At 44.6% G+C, this 13,916-nt stretch overlaps 1 protein-coding gene across 9 annotated transcripts in view; it reads right to left on the bottom strand.

Annotated features, from left to right (window-relative positions):
* The window catches only part of LOC121182835 (ephrin type-B receptor 3-like), a 59,294-nt gene that overhangs the window by 21,362 nt on the left and 24,016 nt on the right, over nt 1–13,916 (bottom strand). For all 9 annotated transcript variants that reach the window (XM_041039451.1, XM_041039458.1, XM_041039455.1 and 6 more), the window contains exons 2-3: nt 6,809–6,873; nt 1,622–2,294 (exon numbers count right to left, since the gene is read on the bottom strand). In XM_041039451.1, coding sequence (XP_040895385.1) covers nt 1,622–2,294; nt 6,809–6,873 — 738 coding nt within the window. The remainder of the gene's footprint in view (nt 1–1,621; nt 2,295–6,808; nt 6,874–13,916) is intronic.

Below are 13,916 nucleotides of genomic sequence, written 5' to 3'. Positions count from 1 at the left end.
TGCTGGCTTATTAATGAGTGCAGCGGCCTTCAGATTAGGTAGAAGTGGAGGTAAAGACTAGCAGAGAGAAAGGGAGCAACAGTGGTGGAGCTGGAGGCGATACTGCACGTTGAAACGAGGACGGAAAAGCAGAGAAAGCGAGAGTCATGGTCAAAGTATGATGAGAAATGAGTATGGAATAAAATAGATGGAGAGGAGAAGAAAGGAGAGTGAACCTGAGGAGAGGGGATGTGAGAAGAGAGAAAGACAAGGAGATCTATCCCTTGTGGTTTCGAGTGAAGCTTGATTAGAGAGCATTTTATCAGGGCCCAGTCGCCAGGGCTTTAACCTTGAGCTGCCAGGAACAAACAAATGAGTTTTTAAACACATACACTATGCTTTAGGTTTACTATGCTCTCTTTCTCATACTCACACACATTCTCGTTCTAAAGGTGAGCACGCATTCAAAATCCATGGTCTGACCGAAGCTGCCAGAGTAAAGTATCCACCCACTCTATGCCTGAGCACCAGTATGGTTACTGAACAAAAGGTCTTCTCAGGCTCATCTCTCTCCGTTATAACAAGAAGAATGAGCACTCTGAACCCAGGCAGGCAAGGATGATGTGCAAACTGTATGCAAACTGCATATGCACAGACACCTCGCACTCGACCCCGCTGATCAATAACTCTGCCAGTTCCCCTCTCTTCCTCTCTCTCTCTCATTCTGCTGTCTCCATCTGACCTACGCACCCTGAGCTTAATTTTACGCCCCCATATCCGTCAACACACATACATTTTCCATTTATCCTTCCCTCTCCTCCTGCTGTCACCTGCACTCCATTTCAGATGAGACCTGGTGTTTAAATTCACCTTGCTCTCAACCTCTGTGAACCCGTTATGTTTTCCATCAGACCTGAAAGCATCACAGGGCCTCCCAGCTCTCATAAACAGACAGCCTCCCCTGCATTTCCATTTATTTAGCAACCAGCTGCCAGGCAAAACTGAGGTCAGAGGAGTGAACAGCCGCCTGCTGACAGTGTCATCTAGTGTGTATTGTTCTACCATGTAGTCACTGGATTAATGTGTCAAAGAACACAAGGCAAATAAATGGCTCATAATAACGTGGCAGCTGGGCAATCTAGTGATAGAGACTGTAACCTGTAGCCAAAATAATACAGATTCAATCTCTCCAACAATCAGTGTGTGTCCACAACAGTCATGTGTCCTGATGAAGTGTCCCCCAGGAAGACCTTGACCTCTTACTACTCTCTCATTGTGATTCACTCTGCATAGAGGCATCAGATACTGTGTGCCTAAAATGCAAATGTAACTTTTCTCAGCAGTAATAATGTGATACATTATTGATCGCCAAAGGGACCCCCCCCATCACCCCACTCCCCCACCGTCATCTTCCAGAAGAGTAAGACTATGGTATAACCTACTAAATAGCACATGGTTATGTAGACTTTGCATAGATTTATTGACTTACTCTGGACCAGTTCAGCAAGCTGACATAAGGCTCATAAGCCCTTGTGTACCTTGCTGAAGTATGTCTCTCTAACTCATAGATTAATCTACCATTGCAAACACTGAATAATGAAATGCTAGACTGACCTTAAATATCTGTTGTGAAAACACTCACCTTGACATTGGGTTTCCTTCATTGCTGGTTCAAAACCAGCCGAGCAGGTGCAGGCTCCTACGGGAACCATCCACTCCCCATCTCCGTTGCAATAAAGCTTGAGTGGCACAGACACCTCCAGGGCGTTGGGGACACAAGTTCCCGGTGCAATGACCAAAGACGTTGCCTCAGCCCCAGTTGCTGTCTCTGGGAAAACGGCAAAGTTGGCGATCGTGGTGGAGCACTTCTTATAAAACACCCTCACTGAGATGAGTGACATGCAAGCACCAAGGTCCTGGAAGGCCAAGTAGAACCCGGCTTTGGACAGTGGACCAAAACTTCGGACTTTTGTGTTTACCCGTCCAGACTCGAGCATGGAGAAGCTCTCATCTGGGGCAATAGTGTCCACCTTCACATAAGGGTTCTCCATCCAGAAAGGGCTGGTGGCTGTGGCTGAGTCTGAGTCAGATTCATAGTAGAAGAGGTTGAAGGTCTCTTTGCAGGAACCTGGGATGTTGGGAATGCTGTTGCAATCGCGCACTGTGAATTTCATCTCCACATATACACGCAGCACATCCTTTCGTGGGATGAAGTCACTGCGTAGCCAGTTATTCTGGTTGAGCTCACGTACATTGCAGACTTGGTACGTCCGGATGGGGTTCATGGCATCATCGTAGCCACTCACTTCTTCCCACTGCAGAGAGAATAGAAAAGGAACATAAACCGGTTAGAGGCTGTAAATGTTTGTTGATATCTCTGACAGATACTCAGACAGCTTGACAGACACTGAGACATTCTGTCTGTCTGATTTCTGGAAAGTAATTTCACCCATCTCTGTGTACCTTGCATTAAAGATAGAAGAACTACATTCAGTCACGTTGCATGAATGGCATAGTTTAGGGCCAAGAAAGAAAGACAAAAACAAGGGGATTTTTTATTTCACTTTTTGGGTATTTTCAATTACATTCCCTTGCCTTTGCCATGTAACGCATTTCATCTCTGGTTAGTGTAGCGAAAAGCCAGGGACAAGGACTGCAAATTCATCACAATTACAGCAACCTGTCACCCCCTCACCACAGAGCCACCACAGCATGTTTACCTCATATCTGTTTGGAAGTAGCAGCCACATTGCTTCACAACCAATTACGCTTCAATTACAGAGCAATGATCGCAACGTCCTCTAATAAAGACAGGGAAAAGGCGCCGGTTAACCTTCATGCTTTTCTGTTTTTACACTCCCCTACATCTTTCAATGCTAGTACACTACCCAGGGGGTGAATTACTCAGGATAAAATGGAATTAAATTTTCTAAACTTTGATTACCAGCTTCATTAAATGAGCGAAAGCAAACTAGACTGTAAAAGCTTTGCTGTAAGACACTGTAATCTAATGCATTTTTCAATCTCAAATGAGGACACCACGATTAAATCATTTCACTTCAAATAGCGATTCCTGTGTGTATAATATATCGGTGCGTGTGTGCTGAGGGACCTGCTCCCCTCTCCTATCAGACAAATAGAATGCATTTATTTTTTAGCTAAGCCAAGGCCTGACAAGTTTATTTGCATAGCACCTTTCAGATGCAAAGGCAATTCTAAGTGTTTTGCATATGACAGGGGAATGCATTAAAGCATTTAAAAGACAATGAGGAGGGAAATTAAATTGAACAAATTAAAACTAGATGTATCAATAAAAGCTTGGGTTCAGTTTTAGCTAAAACTCTGTGTACATTGCTCACTTTTTACATCACATGGCTGTAACTGGACTTGCTACCTAAATCGATGACACTGAACCTGTGACCTTCTGATTACAGGACAGTCTTTCACATCACTCAACACCCCTGCCATCCTAAGAGACTAAAAAAAAAAAACTTAAGTCTAAATACCGAGACACATCTATAACAAAATAAAATGCCTACAGTTGCACCCTCGGGACCGAAGTTTGCCTTTGACTGTCTCGGAACTTGGCCATAAAGGCACCAATTTGTTCTCCAGAGCCAGTTGTTTCCATCTGAGCTCAGAGCATCTTAATTAAGGCTGTGATATGGATGTGGTGGAGACAAGGCTATTAATCCAAGACCCTGGAGGCCATGAGGGAGAGAGGGAAAATGGGCGTAGCTCGGCCATGGCATTAAAGCGATGGCCCGACGAGAGCAAGAGAGAAGGAGGAAGCGACCAGAGGGAATCGATAATCACCAGCCAGGTCAATGAGATGGCTAAAAGCATGAAGTGTCAATGGGTATTTAGTTCAGTGTAATAAATCACCCACTGCAAAAGAGCGATACAGCCAAGTGTTTGTGGGTGTATGTATGAGGTTGTGTATATTTGTTTAAATGTGCTTGTGTGAGTCTGTCTGCATAAGTGTACACTTGCTACGTGTGTTTGTTTGAGTGTATGCATGTGTAGGTGTGAGTCTGTTTGTGTATGTGTGCGTTTAGGGAGGTGTCATCCCTGCGAGACACACACCAGTGGCCAAACACTCTGAGTACCCAAGCCTGAATGAATTAAGTAGGTCATGTGAAAAAGGGTCAAGTTTCTTGGCACTGACTTCCAACAAGATGAATCGTTATGCAAGATTTGCAATCCACTCCATTTTCTCTTTGTCCTTTCCAATCAAAGCTTTAAATTTTACTTTCAGATGACAATGAACATCGCTCGCCTCGAAGGTCCAGAGCTCCGCTAGAAAAATATATTTCACAATTTTTTGGCAAAACCATGGCTGTTTGGAGCCAACTAAGGATATGAATATGATATGAGGACTGAGATGCTGGTTGTGATGCAGGAGTTCTTTAAGACACATTTTAGACGTTTTGGTATCTGTTTCCTTCTTCAAAATTATACGTTTTCAAGGTAAACTTTAACTGTTAGCTGCCCTGTGGGCAACTAAACTAGCGTTACTAGCTATAGGCATTAGCTGAAATGCTGTAGCTCCAACAAATGCTAGCAGTGCTAGCAATTAGTGTGCTTTTATTTTTCTGTTTGCTTTTAGTGTGAATGAGCTACCTGGGGATAATTTTAAGGACATCTTAGCTTGTTCATAACATGTTTTAGCGTGCTGGAGGAGTGCGAAGCAGACGGCGATACACTAACAATAGTTATTATCTCCACAAGCTAACTAATTTGGTATATTGTTATCAGTATATGGGTATGGAAAACCTGTGAGTATTATTACAGGTCTGAGGGGAGCCTTGCTATAAAGTGGAATTTCCCCTTAATATCCCTTCTGTTTTCAAATGAAACCGTATATGAACAAACACACACACAATACAGGGAGATGTAGTGAGGACTGAAAATCCAAGCAACAACACAAGCCGAGCTCAGGATAGGTATCGACATGCACACACACACACACACACACACACACACACACACACACACACACACACACACATTTAAACACAGACATGCATGATGTACAGATGCTACAGGCTACACAGACAAATGCAGACAGTGAGACTGAGACATCCACGTACCAGAGCGCAGACAGAGAGGTGAAAAAATATGAAAGAATACATGTACACACACGTAAACACATAACGACCCAGTCATGTGGTATGTGAAGACACTGCCTTGCACGTACCAATACTGACATTTGCATTTACTGACGCACAAATGGCTTTTGTGCCTAGCTCATGCACCATGTGTGGTGGCATTAATAGTAGCACCTACAGTATATGCCACATGCTGTCTCTGGATTCACTGTCACAAATAGACACAGCTTATGTTCCCTCTGTGTGGCTTTTTGTCTGTTGCTTTATCTGTATGTGTTGTGCAACACTGTGAAACAAGACAGAGATACTGTGACTCAGACTTGGCTGGACAGCATCCCTGGGAGAGTGTGTATAGTCTGTTTGCGAGTGGGTCTATTTTCTAAGATTTTTTCTTAGAAATTGATTTTTTTCTTCTTTTATATGCTGTCTCTCTCTCTCTACCCGTATGGACATTTCTCTGGATTTTTCTTGATCCAGAAAGTCTATCTGGCCCCCCCTCCCTTCCAGCTCCTTCCAGTATGTTACTTTGTTTGTCCTCTCAGCCTCTGTATCTGTTCCTCTTAAACACCCTGTCACCCGTAACAAAAACAGGCCGTGACGTTTCCGTTGCAAGACCGCAAAAGCATACAAATAAACACGCGTACAATACACTGTAAAGACAAGACGAGGGAAGATAACTCAGGGACATGCACCGTCTGTGGCACATTCTGCTGCAAAACAAAAAAAAGCTTCAGAGAAATTCACCTCCTGTCTTTTGGTTGGTAATGTGGGAAATCTGGAGCACAAAAGGCTGTCCACTGTATGTACATCTCTTGAAAAGGAGCATCTGTTGCGGGTTTGGTTGGAAAAGAAACAGGGAGGCGTTTTTTTGGTTCCTATGCCATTCTTCATGGGACCAGTGGGAGCATTGCTGCTGCATTGTAGCTTAACGAGGGGGAGGGGGGCAGAGGGAGGCAAAAGAAGATGGACAGATAGGAGGAAGGGAACGAGGGCATGAGGGGGTTTGTCCTACTGATTGTTGCAGCTGATGTGTCTAGTGTGTCTGGCTTCATTAGTGCTTAGTTACTTGGAAGTAAAGGAAGGGGAGAATAAAGAGGGTGGGTGACTTCGAACAGCTGTGGCGGAATCTCCCTGCAAGTGCACTGGGCTAAAAACAAAATATAAAAAATGGGGGCCCACCTTTCAATACAGAAGGGCCAAGTCAGAGGGCCACACAAAGGCAAGGGGAGGAGTGCTGGCGGTCTTTGAAGTATAGCTGAGGAGGGGTCAAGACTCTTTTTGCTCCTCTTTAGTCCATTGTGGAGACCACATGGGAAAGCAAGATGAGGCTGTCACTAGCACTTTGTGTGTGGTAGATTTGGATGCCTGGATGTGCAACAGGTCAACACCGAGAAATATTTCTGTGTTTAAAAGGCTACTTCACGAGGAAACTGACGCGTTTTGCACGTTTTAAGTGCTCGGAGGCATCCTGTTGAATGCTAAAACACATCCTGTGGTGTGATTTACTGATGAACGTGTATAGGACTGTTCAACTTCAAAGAGGCAAGCAGACATACTGTATGTAGAGGCACAAAGACGCAAATGTGCACACACACACACACATACATGCAACAGTCACAGCTGCTGTCCATATAGGAACATGAAAGTTTATAAGATCACATAAATTACAAAGAAAAAGTACAGCAACAAATACGATGGGCACAATGCCAAGTACTCACCCCAGTCTCAGGGTGTGCAGTCCAGGCTAATTCTGTCGTAGCCCACTTTGTGTCCATCAGCGTCTCTGCAAACGGAAAGAAAAAGAAAACAACCAGGTTAGACAAAGGGGAACAGGGTGAAAAAGGAGATCACTAGAACTCTCAATAGTTTTAAAACAATGTCATAAAACTTGTAAAATGGTCCAAGAAACAGATAAGACACTTTGACCAAAGTCGTTCTCAGATAAGTGAGTGAGTAACTCAGTGACAGAAAGCACGGGCTTAGAGCGATATTAGATTCAATTAGACAAAGAAGTAGTGTGTGTGTGTGTGTGTGACAGGAAGATCAAGAAACAGTGCAAGAGAGGGAGACAGAGATCTCGGTGGGTGATCCGTGAGGTATTGTGTGACATTTTATTGCAGCTCCTCGTCTGGCTAATTAGTCTCTATTAGACATTTGCTTTTATACAGTGGAGAGGAAACAACGGTGAGTCTCACTGAGAAATGGTTCCGCTTCCCACAGGGCACTATGACAGACACACACACACACACACACAATGGGTAACAGGTTGTAAAACTCCAAAAGATATATAACCCAACAGAAGGCATTAATGGAGAAGGGGGTAATAAAGTTAGGTGTCACAAAAGAGACGCTCTTGAGCGGAACAGGGGTCAATACGTTTGAATTGGATTCACTTTCTGTCAATACCTCAATGCATACACTCAAGCATGAGTGTAGACAAGTTTATTTGTACACCCATCTCTTGGCACGTACAGAGGAACACACACACTTCACACACTCAGTACACACAAACACACAAAATGGTGGACAGGGATCTCTCCTGCAAATCCCTTTTCGCCTATCCACTTTCCACTCTCGTGTTTCTACTGGCAAAGTCGCCGGCTTTGTGAGAGCAGAGAAGGAAGACTGTAAATGTCGAGTCTTTTACTACCTGGCGCTCAAGGCGCAGTATGCAGCCACCGTTATTATCTCAACCGCTGCGCTGTTCTACAAGATAGTAAAAGATGATGAAACGGCGCTGGCAGAAAGTGAGCTTGCACTGTCCCTGTCGAGGGAAGTGCGAGATGTTCCGCTTTTCCTGCCTCAGTTGCAGGAGATGAACCTGAAGAAGTCTTTCAGCCTTCTTTGCTATTCTACCACCATCTCTCAGTTTTTCTGTGCTTCTCTCTCCCTCTTTCATCTTTGCAGTTTTTTTCTTTTTTTTTTTCCACTGGATAAGCTGACAGGAAATGGCACTTGGGAGCAAAATAAAAGAGTATAACCCCAGGATTTCACCATCCTTTCTCCAAACGTCTGCTGCCACCACTGCTACATTCAGGAGCACCAGTGGTGACAAACGCAAACACCCTCGAACTCAAAGACCCCTTATGAATTATGTCTAGCTCTGTGGAGACGGCATGCTCCTACAACTGGGAATTCCCACTGAATTCCACCCACACATGCTTTGAGTGACAGTGTCTCTGACATGTGTATGTGCTTATTACACTGGCGAAAAAAATATGACTTCCAAGTGAGATCCAGCCAAAGGGAGATATCTTCCCGTACAAAAAAACACTCAGTGTACAATCAATCAGATTTCAAATGTAGCTTTGGCTTGTTCCCCTCATGCAAAATGATCTGGAAGCTTCACCGTGAGCCAGTTCACACAGTGAGAACCGTGTCCCTGGGAGTGGTTCTGGGAACTGAAGTGAATATCATGCACTCGCAGCACAAGGTCAAATCTGGCTCACAACCTTTGTCACTAACAATCTTCACTCTCTCTCTCTCTCTCTATCCAGTCAATCTCCAATATCCTCTGTGTGCGAGTAGTAGAAATGCTTCAAACAAATCATGAATGCAGTCTGCTTTTGCCGAGAGCTCTCTTTGTTACTAGACGCAATGAGCCACATGTGTTACTTGAGCAAACAAGGGTCTGCAAGTGTTTTCATCTTGGAAACTGTGTCAGTGCACATTAGCTGCAGGATTTCCCCTGACTCATACTGTGACAGTGTGTGATTTGGGACCAGTTACCGTCAGCTACGCAGGTATGTAAGCCAGTGCAGTGGCAAATGATACACCTCCGCTGCCTGGTGTTTATTAGTATGACTAGGCCTTGTGTCATACCTTTTGTGTGGTACACTGGCTTGTCATTAGAGCTGACCTTGTTGAAAATGGCAACATGGTGAAATACAATGACAAGCGGGGAGAGTCAAAAAGGGGGTAGGGGGTGGAGGGGGGAGACAGAGATGAGAGAGAAAGAACGAGAGCTGGAGAGCTTAAAGAGAGATATGCAAAACATACACCTGTGCAATCCGAGTCAGTGGTTTGGACAGTGGATCATTCGGGAGTGCACGGGCAGCAATAACCCTTCCTATCTCGATGCATCTGCATTGTTTAACCTTACCAGGCCTGTGCTTCTGTGTGTTTGAATATGTGTATGCGTGTCTGTGTGGGAGGGTACTTGTGTGTGTGTGTGTGTGTGTGTGTGTGTGAGTGTGTAGTTTGTGCAAAGCCCTGTATTGTGCCCAAAGTAGCGCACCAATCCTGAGTCAATGGGCCAGAGCAAAAGCACTGAATGACCCCGACCTAACCCGACCACTCCCTCTCTGTCCCTGTGTATGTGCATGTGAGTGGCTGTTGTCATTTGTGTCTGCACACTATGTTTGTGAGTGTGAGTGTGTGTGTGTGTGTGTGTGTGAATAACACATCAGGCAATAGAAGCGCGCTGCAATAACCATGACTGTACGGCAAATTCAGACACCTGCACAGTCACAGAAAACACAGACACAATAAAGGCAATAAAACTAAACAGAAAATAAAGTTTGATATGCCCACGCACAACGTAACAGTTTTTGTGTGCCAAACCGACCGACTTGTGCTATATGAATGATAAAGGATGAGACAGAAGCAGAGTAAGACACATTAAAGAGAGAAAGGTATTTTTTTTAAGCAAACAACCTCTGAAAGCTTCTGAGACTACGCTGGCGGCTTGCCTAATGGGCCTGGCTGAGAGAAACAAAAAAGAAAAATAGACGGAAAGAAAACCAGAAGGACGAGTTGAGGGAGAAACGACCAGTGAGTGACTGTGAGACCCTTCCCTGCGCACAGAAAGCGCTCCCGTTTGCCTTTTAGCACTGTAAGTTTCACTTCACTGTTTCAAATCCTGGAAGTGTAAAATGAGAAAAGCTGGGGGTTGGAGGGGATAAAAGAGAAAACAGAGTAAATCAGGCAACTGAACATGCAAATTTCCTGCCGTAAAACATACACACACACACACACTGAGGGAGGGTGAAGCATGCAGATGTGGGAGGTAGAGCTGGATCAGCATACAAAGATGCACAAGGGTGTTTAATCCATCTTCCTTGCACGCACTCACTTTTTTTTTATCCATTTTCAATCTCTTTCTCATCATTCCTGTGAAATGATGGATCTAACTCCCTGTTGTTTCTCTTTCTCCCACTCTTTCTCTTCATCTATCCCCAATTTATCCCACACTTTCTCTAGCTACTTTCTCTCTCACTTCACCCCACTAGGAAGTGATAGGTCTGACCCCTTTTTATTTGCCTTTTTCCGCTTTCTCTTCCCTCTTCCCTCTCTTGCCAATCTCCATATCTGTGCTTGTGTTTTCATGCTGTGCTGTGATGGATGTGACGTGCAGTGTACAGGGGAATGTTTTTCAACCTCCTACTGCTTACGAAGACTATTCAATTAGCGAGTCACTGTTTGAGCAACCTGAGAACTGCTTTAGTAAAGTGTTATTTATGATAGAGGTCAAATGCTCCTGGGATCAGCGTAACAAACATGGGAAAAGAAACGGCAGTGACATTTGTTTTCTCTGCATGCTCTGATTGTGTGAGAAAGATTGCAGAAATACAAACAGGCCTAAAGAGATCATACGCAGGCAAATACATGTGCACGCGCACTCTCACGCACATACACACACATGCACGCACACACGCAAAGCCAACCCCTACACTCTAATCCTGTAATGACAGGGCAGGCCTAATAACAGGGGAGGGCACTGAAGCATTCGTCCCTATGGCCGCATCCAATACACACTCCTACACACACACACAAACACGCAAACACACACATCACCCAGAGTTACAAGCCTCTTAAAATATTTCTTTGTTCAAACAAGCAGACTTCTTAAAAGAAAGAAAAAAGAGAAGGGCCGAAGGAGGAAAGGGAAAGAAAGGCTATTATTGAGAGAGAGGAATGTGTAGTTGTTTCACAGGGCTAAGGCCCCAGGTCGCAGGGAGCAGACAGGTGAGGGATTTAGCTTGGATCTTGCCGCGACTACTTTGAGCTTTTTAGCATGCTCGTCTTTGTTACCGTGGCCCCCGTCAGATGGCAACTGAAAGATAACTGAACTGAACCCTGGGGGAGCTAAAAGATATGTCTCGACGACCTTGGAGAGATAAGTGTTGCAGACACAACAATGTTTGAAATGTTAAATGAAAGCTTTTTGTTGACGTCACAGCGCCCTGTTAGCGGGATTTCCTGTTGTAAGTGCAAAACAAAATGGCTGCCATGTTAATGAAACATGATGACAGCACAATTTTTTGTTCAGCCAGAAAAAAGTGATGGAAAAAATATCTTAAACCCCCCTAATGACTCCTTCCCTGAAAATCCTTCCCTTCAGGCTTCTCCACTAGTTAATTATCTTCTCCCCACCTCTTCTCTGAGTAGCTTTTGTTGTGGTCTTCTACAGTCAAACAGACCAAGCACATGGCAACCTGGCATGGGGTAGCCACTCCATTAAAATACTATGCCGTCTGGTTGCCAAACACTTGAGCCTCTGTTTAGCCACAGAAACAGTGAAATGTGTCAACACTGAGAGCGAGGACCCCACGCTCAAGTTATTAGCGCTATTAGCCTGATTGCTTTGTGTGCTATCTTTGTTGGCTCCGCTTTTGTCAACGTGAAGCTGAGGCAGAGAAAGAGGAAGAGAGACACAGAAAAAGAAAGCAGGAGGAGAGATGCTATTCAAATTCAAATCGTCCGAGCAGCCTTTTTGCCTTTGTGCGGGGCCAGAGTGCGATGATTAGGAGAAGTCCCCTCCATTTTATGGAGAGACCTCCCCTTCAGCACCCACACACAAACACTCACAGTCACGGTAATTGGTTGCTGCGACATGGACAGGCCAAGGAGGTGATTCCTCTGCGGAATTCCTCAACGAACTCTCCTCCCATGACAACCTCCCCATCTTCCTCCCCCCATCAACACACACAGAAACACTTCGCCCTGCTAACACTCACTGTCAGTCAACCCACAATGGCTGTCACACAAGAGGTTTGTCCTGTGTGTGTGCTAACAGGGTTATGCCATTGATACCTTGCAAACAAGTCTACCTTTCTCTTTGTCTCTAATTTTTTTCCTCCAAACTCTGTCCTTCTCACTCAGTCTGACCATCATCTCTCCCTGTGTGGAAATCTAACGAACACAAGTTTTTGCCCTCTGCATTTGTCACTGGGCTCTGCCCTCAATTATTTTCCCCTCGTCAAAAGATACCTTGGGGCCAAGTACTATTTGGGTTGTAACAGCGTGTCATTTTTTTTTTTTTGGTCTGTCTGCTTGGTCTGTTGTCTCTGTAGAGGCAATTCCTGACAAGCAGCTCTTACCCGATGATGCTGGGTCTTTGCGATAAATAAACAAAAACAAACACAACCATGTTCTTTTCTGTCAGAGGCTTTGAGGGAGCAAAGCTGAGCCGAGCAAAGCGGTTGAAATGGAAAAAGAAAAAGCTGTGATCGCGGCAAGGAGGACATTGTGAGCTCGTGCAGCTGCTTTTTTGAAATTACATATATGTGTGTGTGTGCATGTGTGTGAGTGTGTGTGGGTGTGCCTGTGTCTGCTGCAACCAAGCCAAGGAGGGTACTGCCTTTTTCAAGGGCTCATGAAGTCTAGTCTAGTTCCTGTACTGGCGATGGAATGGACCTCTTTGTCTTTACCCCCTCCCTCTTTTCTTTCTCCCTCACTCATTCCGTCTTTCTCTCATCTCTCCTTCTCTCTCTCCTTCTCTCTCTCTCTCTCTGGAGCCCTCCCTTCCCCCTTCTCTCACTAACTCTCCTAATTACAAAGCACAGAGGATCTGACGAACAGGTAGCCCTAAGGGCAGCTGTCTACAAAACCAGGTGTGCCTCTGTGTGTGTGTGTGTGTGCATACATGTGCGTCAGCATGTGTGTGCTTGAGTGAGTGTCTATATGCATGTGTGCATGTTTAGCCTTCAGAAGCCGGTGCCTTTCTATTATGAGTCATTGTTCGTGTGTCCGTTTGAGTCACTGATGTATGAATAAATGTAAGTGGTTGAATCTGAAGTTTCTGCTCGGTTTATTGCATTGTCACTGTGGCTTTTGACATTGTGCCTCTTAGGATTAGTTACTTTAATGTTGGCCTCTTGAAAATGGAAAACTGATGTTTATTTTTATTGTTTCACTTTATGCAAGTGACTGTAGATGAGCACATAATCTAACTGACTTAAATGGAAATGTGAAACATTTACAAACTGCAGTTTCCCCCAAAACTCCTTTTCCCTGACTCCCTGTTATTTCTCTCTCTCTCTCTCTCTCTCTGTGTGTGTGTGTGTGTGTGTGTGTGTGTGAATGTGAATGTGCACATTCTCTTCCTTTTTTGCTCCAGCTTCCTAGTTCACCACCCAACCCCTCACCCTGCCCAGGACCAGGCATTCACAGCTGTGTGCATTGTCCCATGGGTTCATTGAATGGCTCTGTGTTTGGTTGCTATTGAATAAGTCACAGACCCCTTCATCAACAGCACTGACAAAATAACACAAACACACACACACATTCACGGTTGGGGGTGAACCCTTAGCACTTGTTTTATTGGCTACTTACTCTCTGACACCAGTGCTTTCAATTGCTTTCAAAATCCAATTCTGGGTAAGTTCAACAGAAATTCTTGATAGCGCGAGTGTCTGCGTTTCATCAGGAGTGCCATCTTGGCTCCTGTTGCTGTTCCTTGATATAATCAACAAAATGTTTGTCATTGTTCACTTGAAAATGAAAAAACCTATGTTACACAACACGCAACGCACAACAGATTGCCCAGAATATTCAGTTTAGTTTAACAGCTGACTAATCTGGTGTTTCCAGCTGAATACTTCA

The sequence above is a fragment of the Toxotes jaculatrix genome, chromosome 6, assembly GCF_017976425.1.
Source record: "Toxotes jaculatrix isolate fToxJac2 chromosome 6, fToxJac2.pri, whole genome shotgun sequence".
Lineage (NCBI taxonomy): Eukaryota > Metazoa > Chordata > Actinopteri > Toxotidae > Toxotes > Toxotes jaculatrix.
Note: the sequence above shows the minus strand (reverse complement) of the source record. Positions and strands in the feature narration are given on the sequence as shown.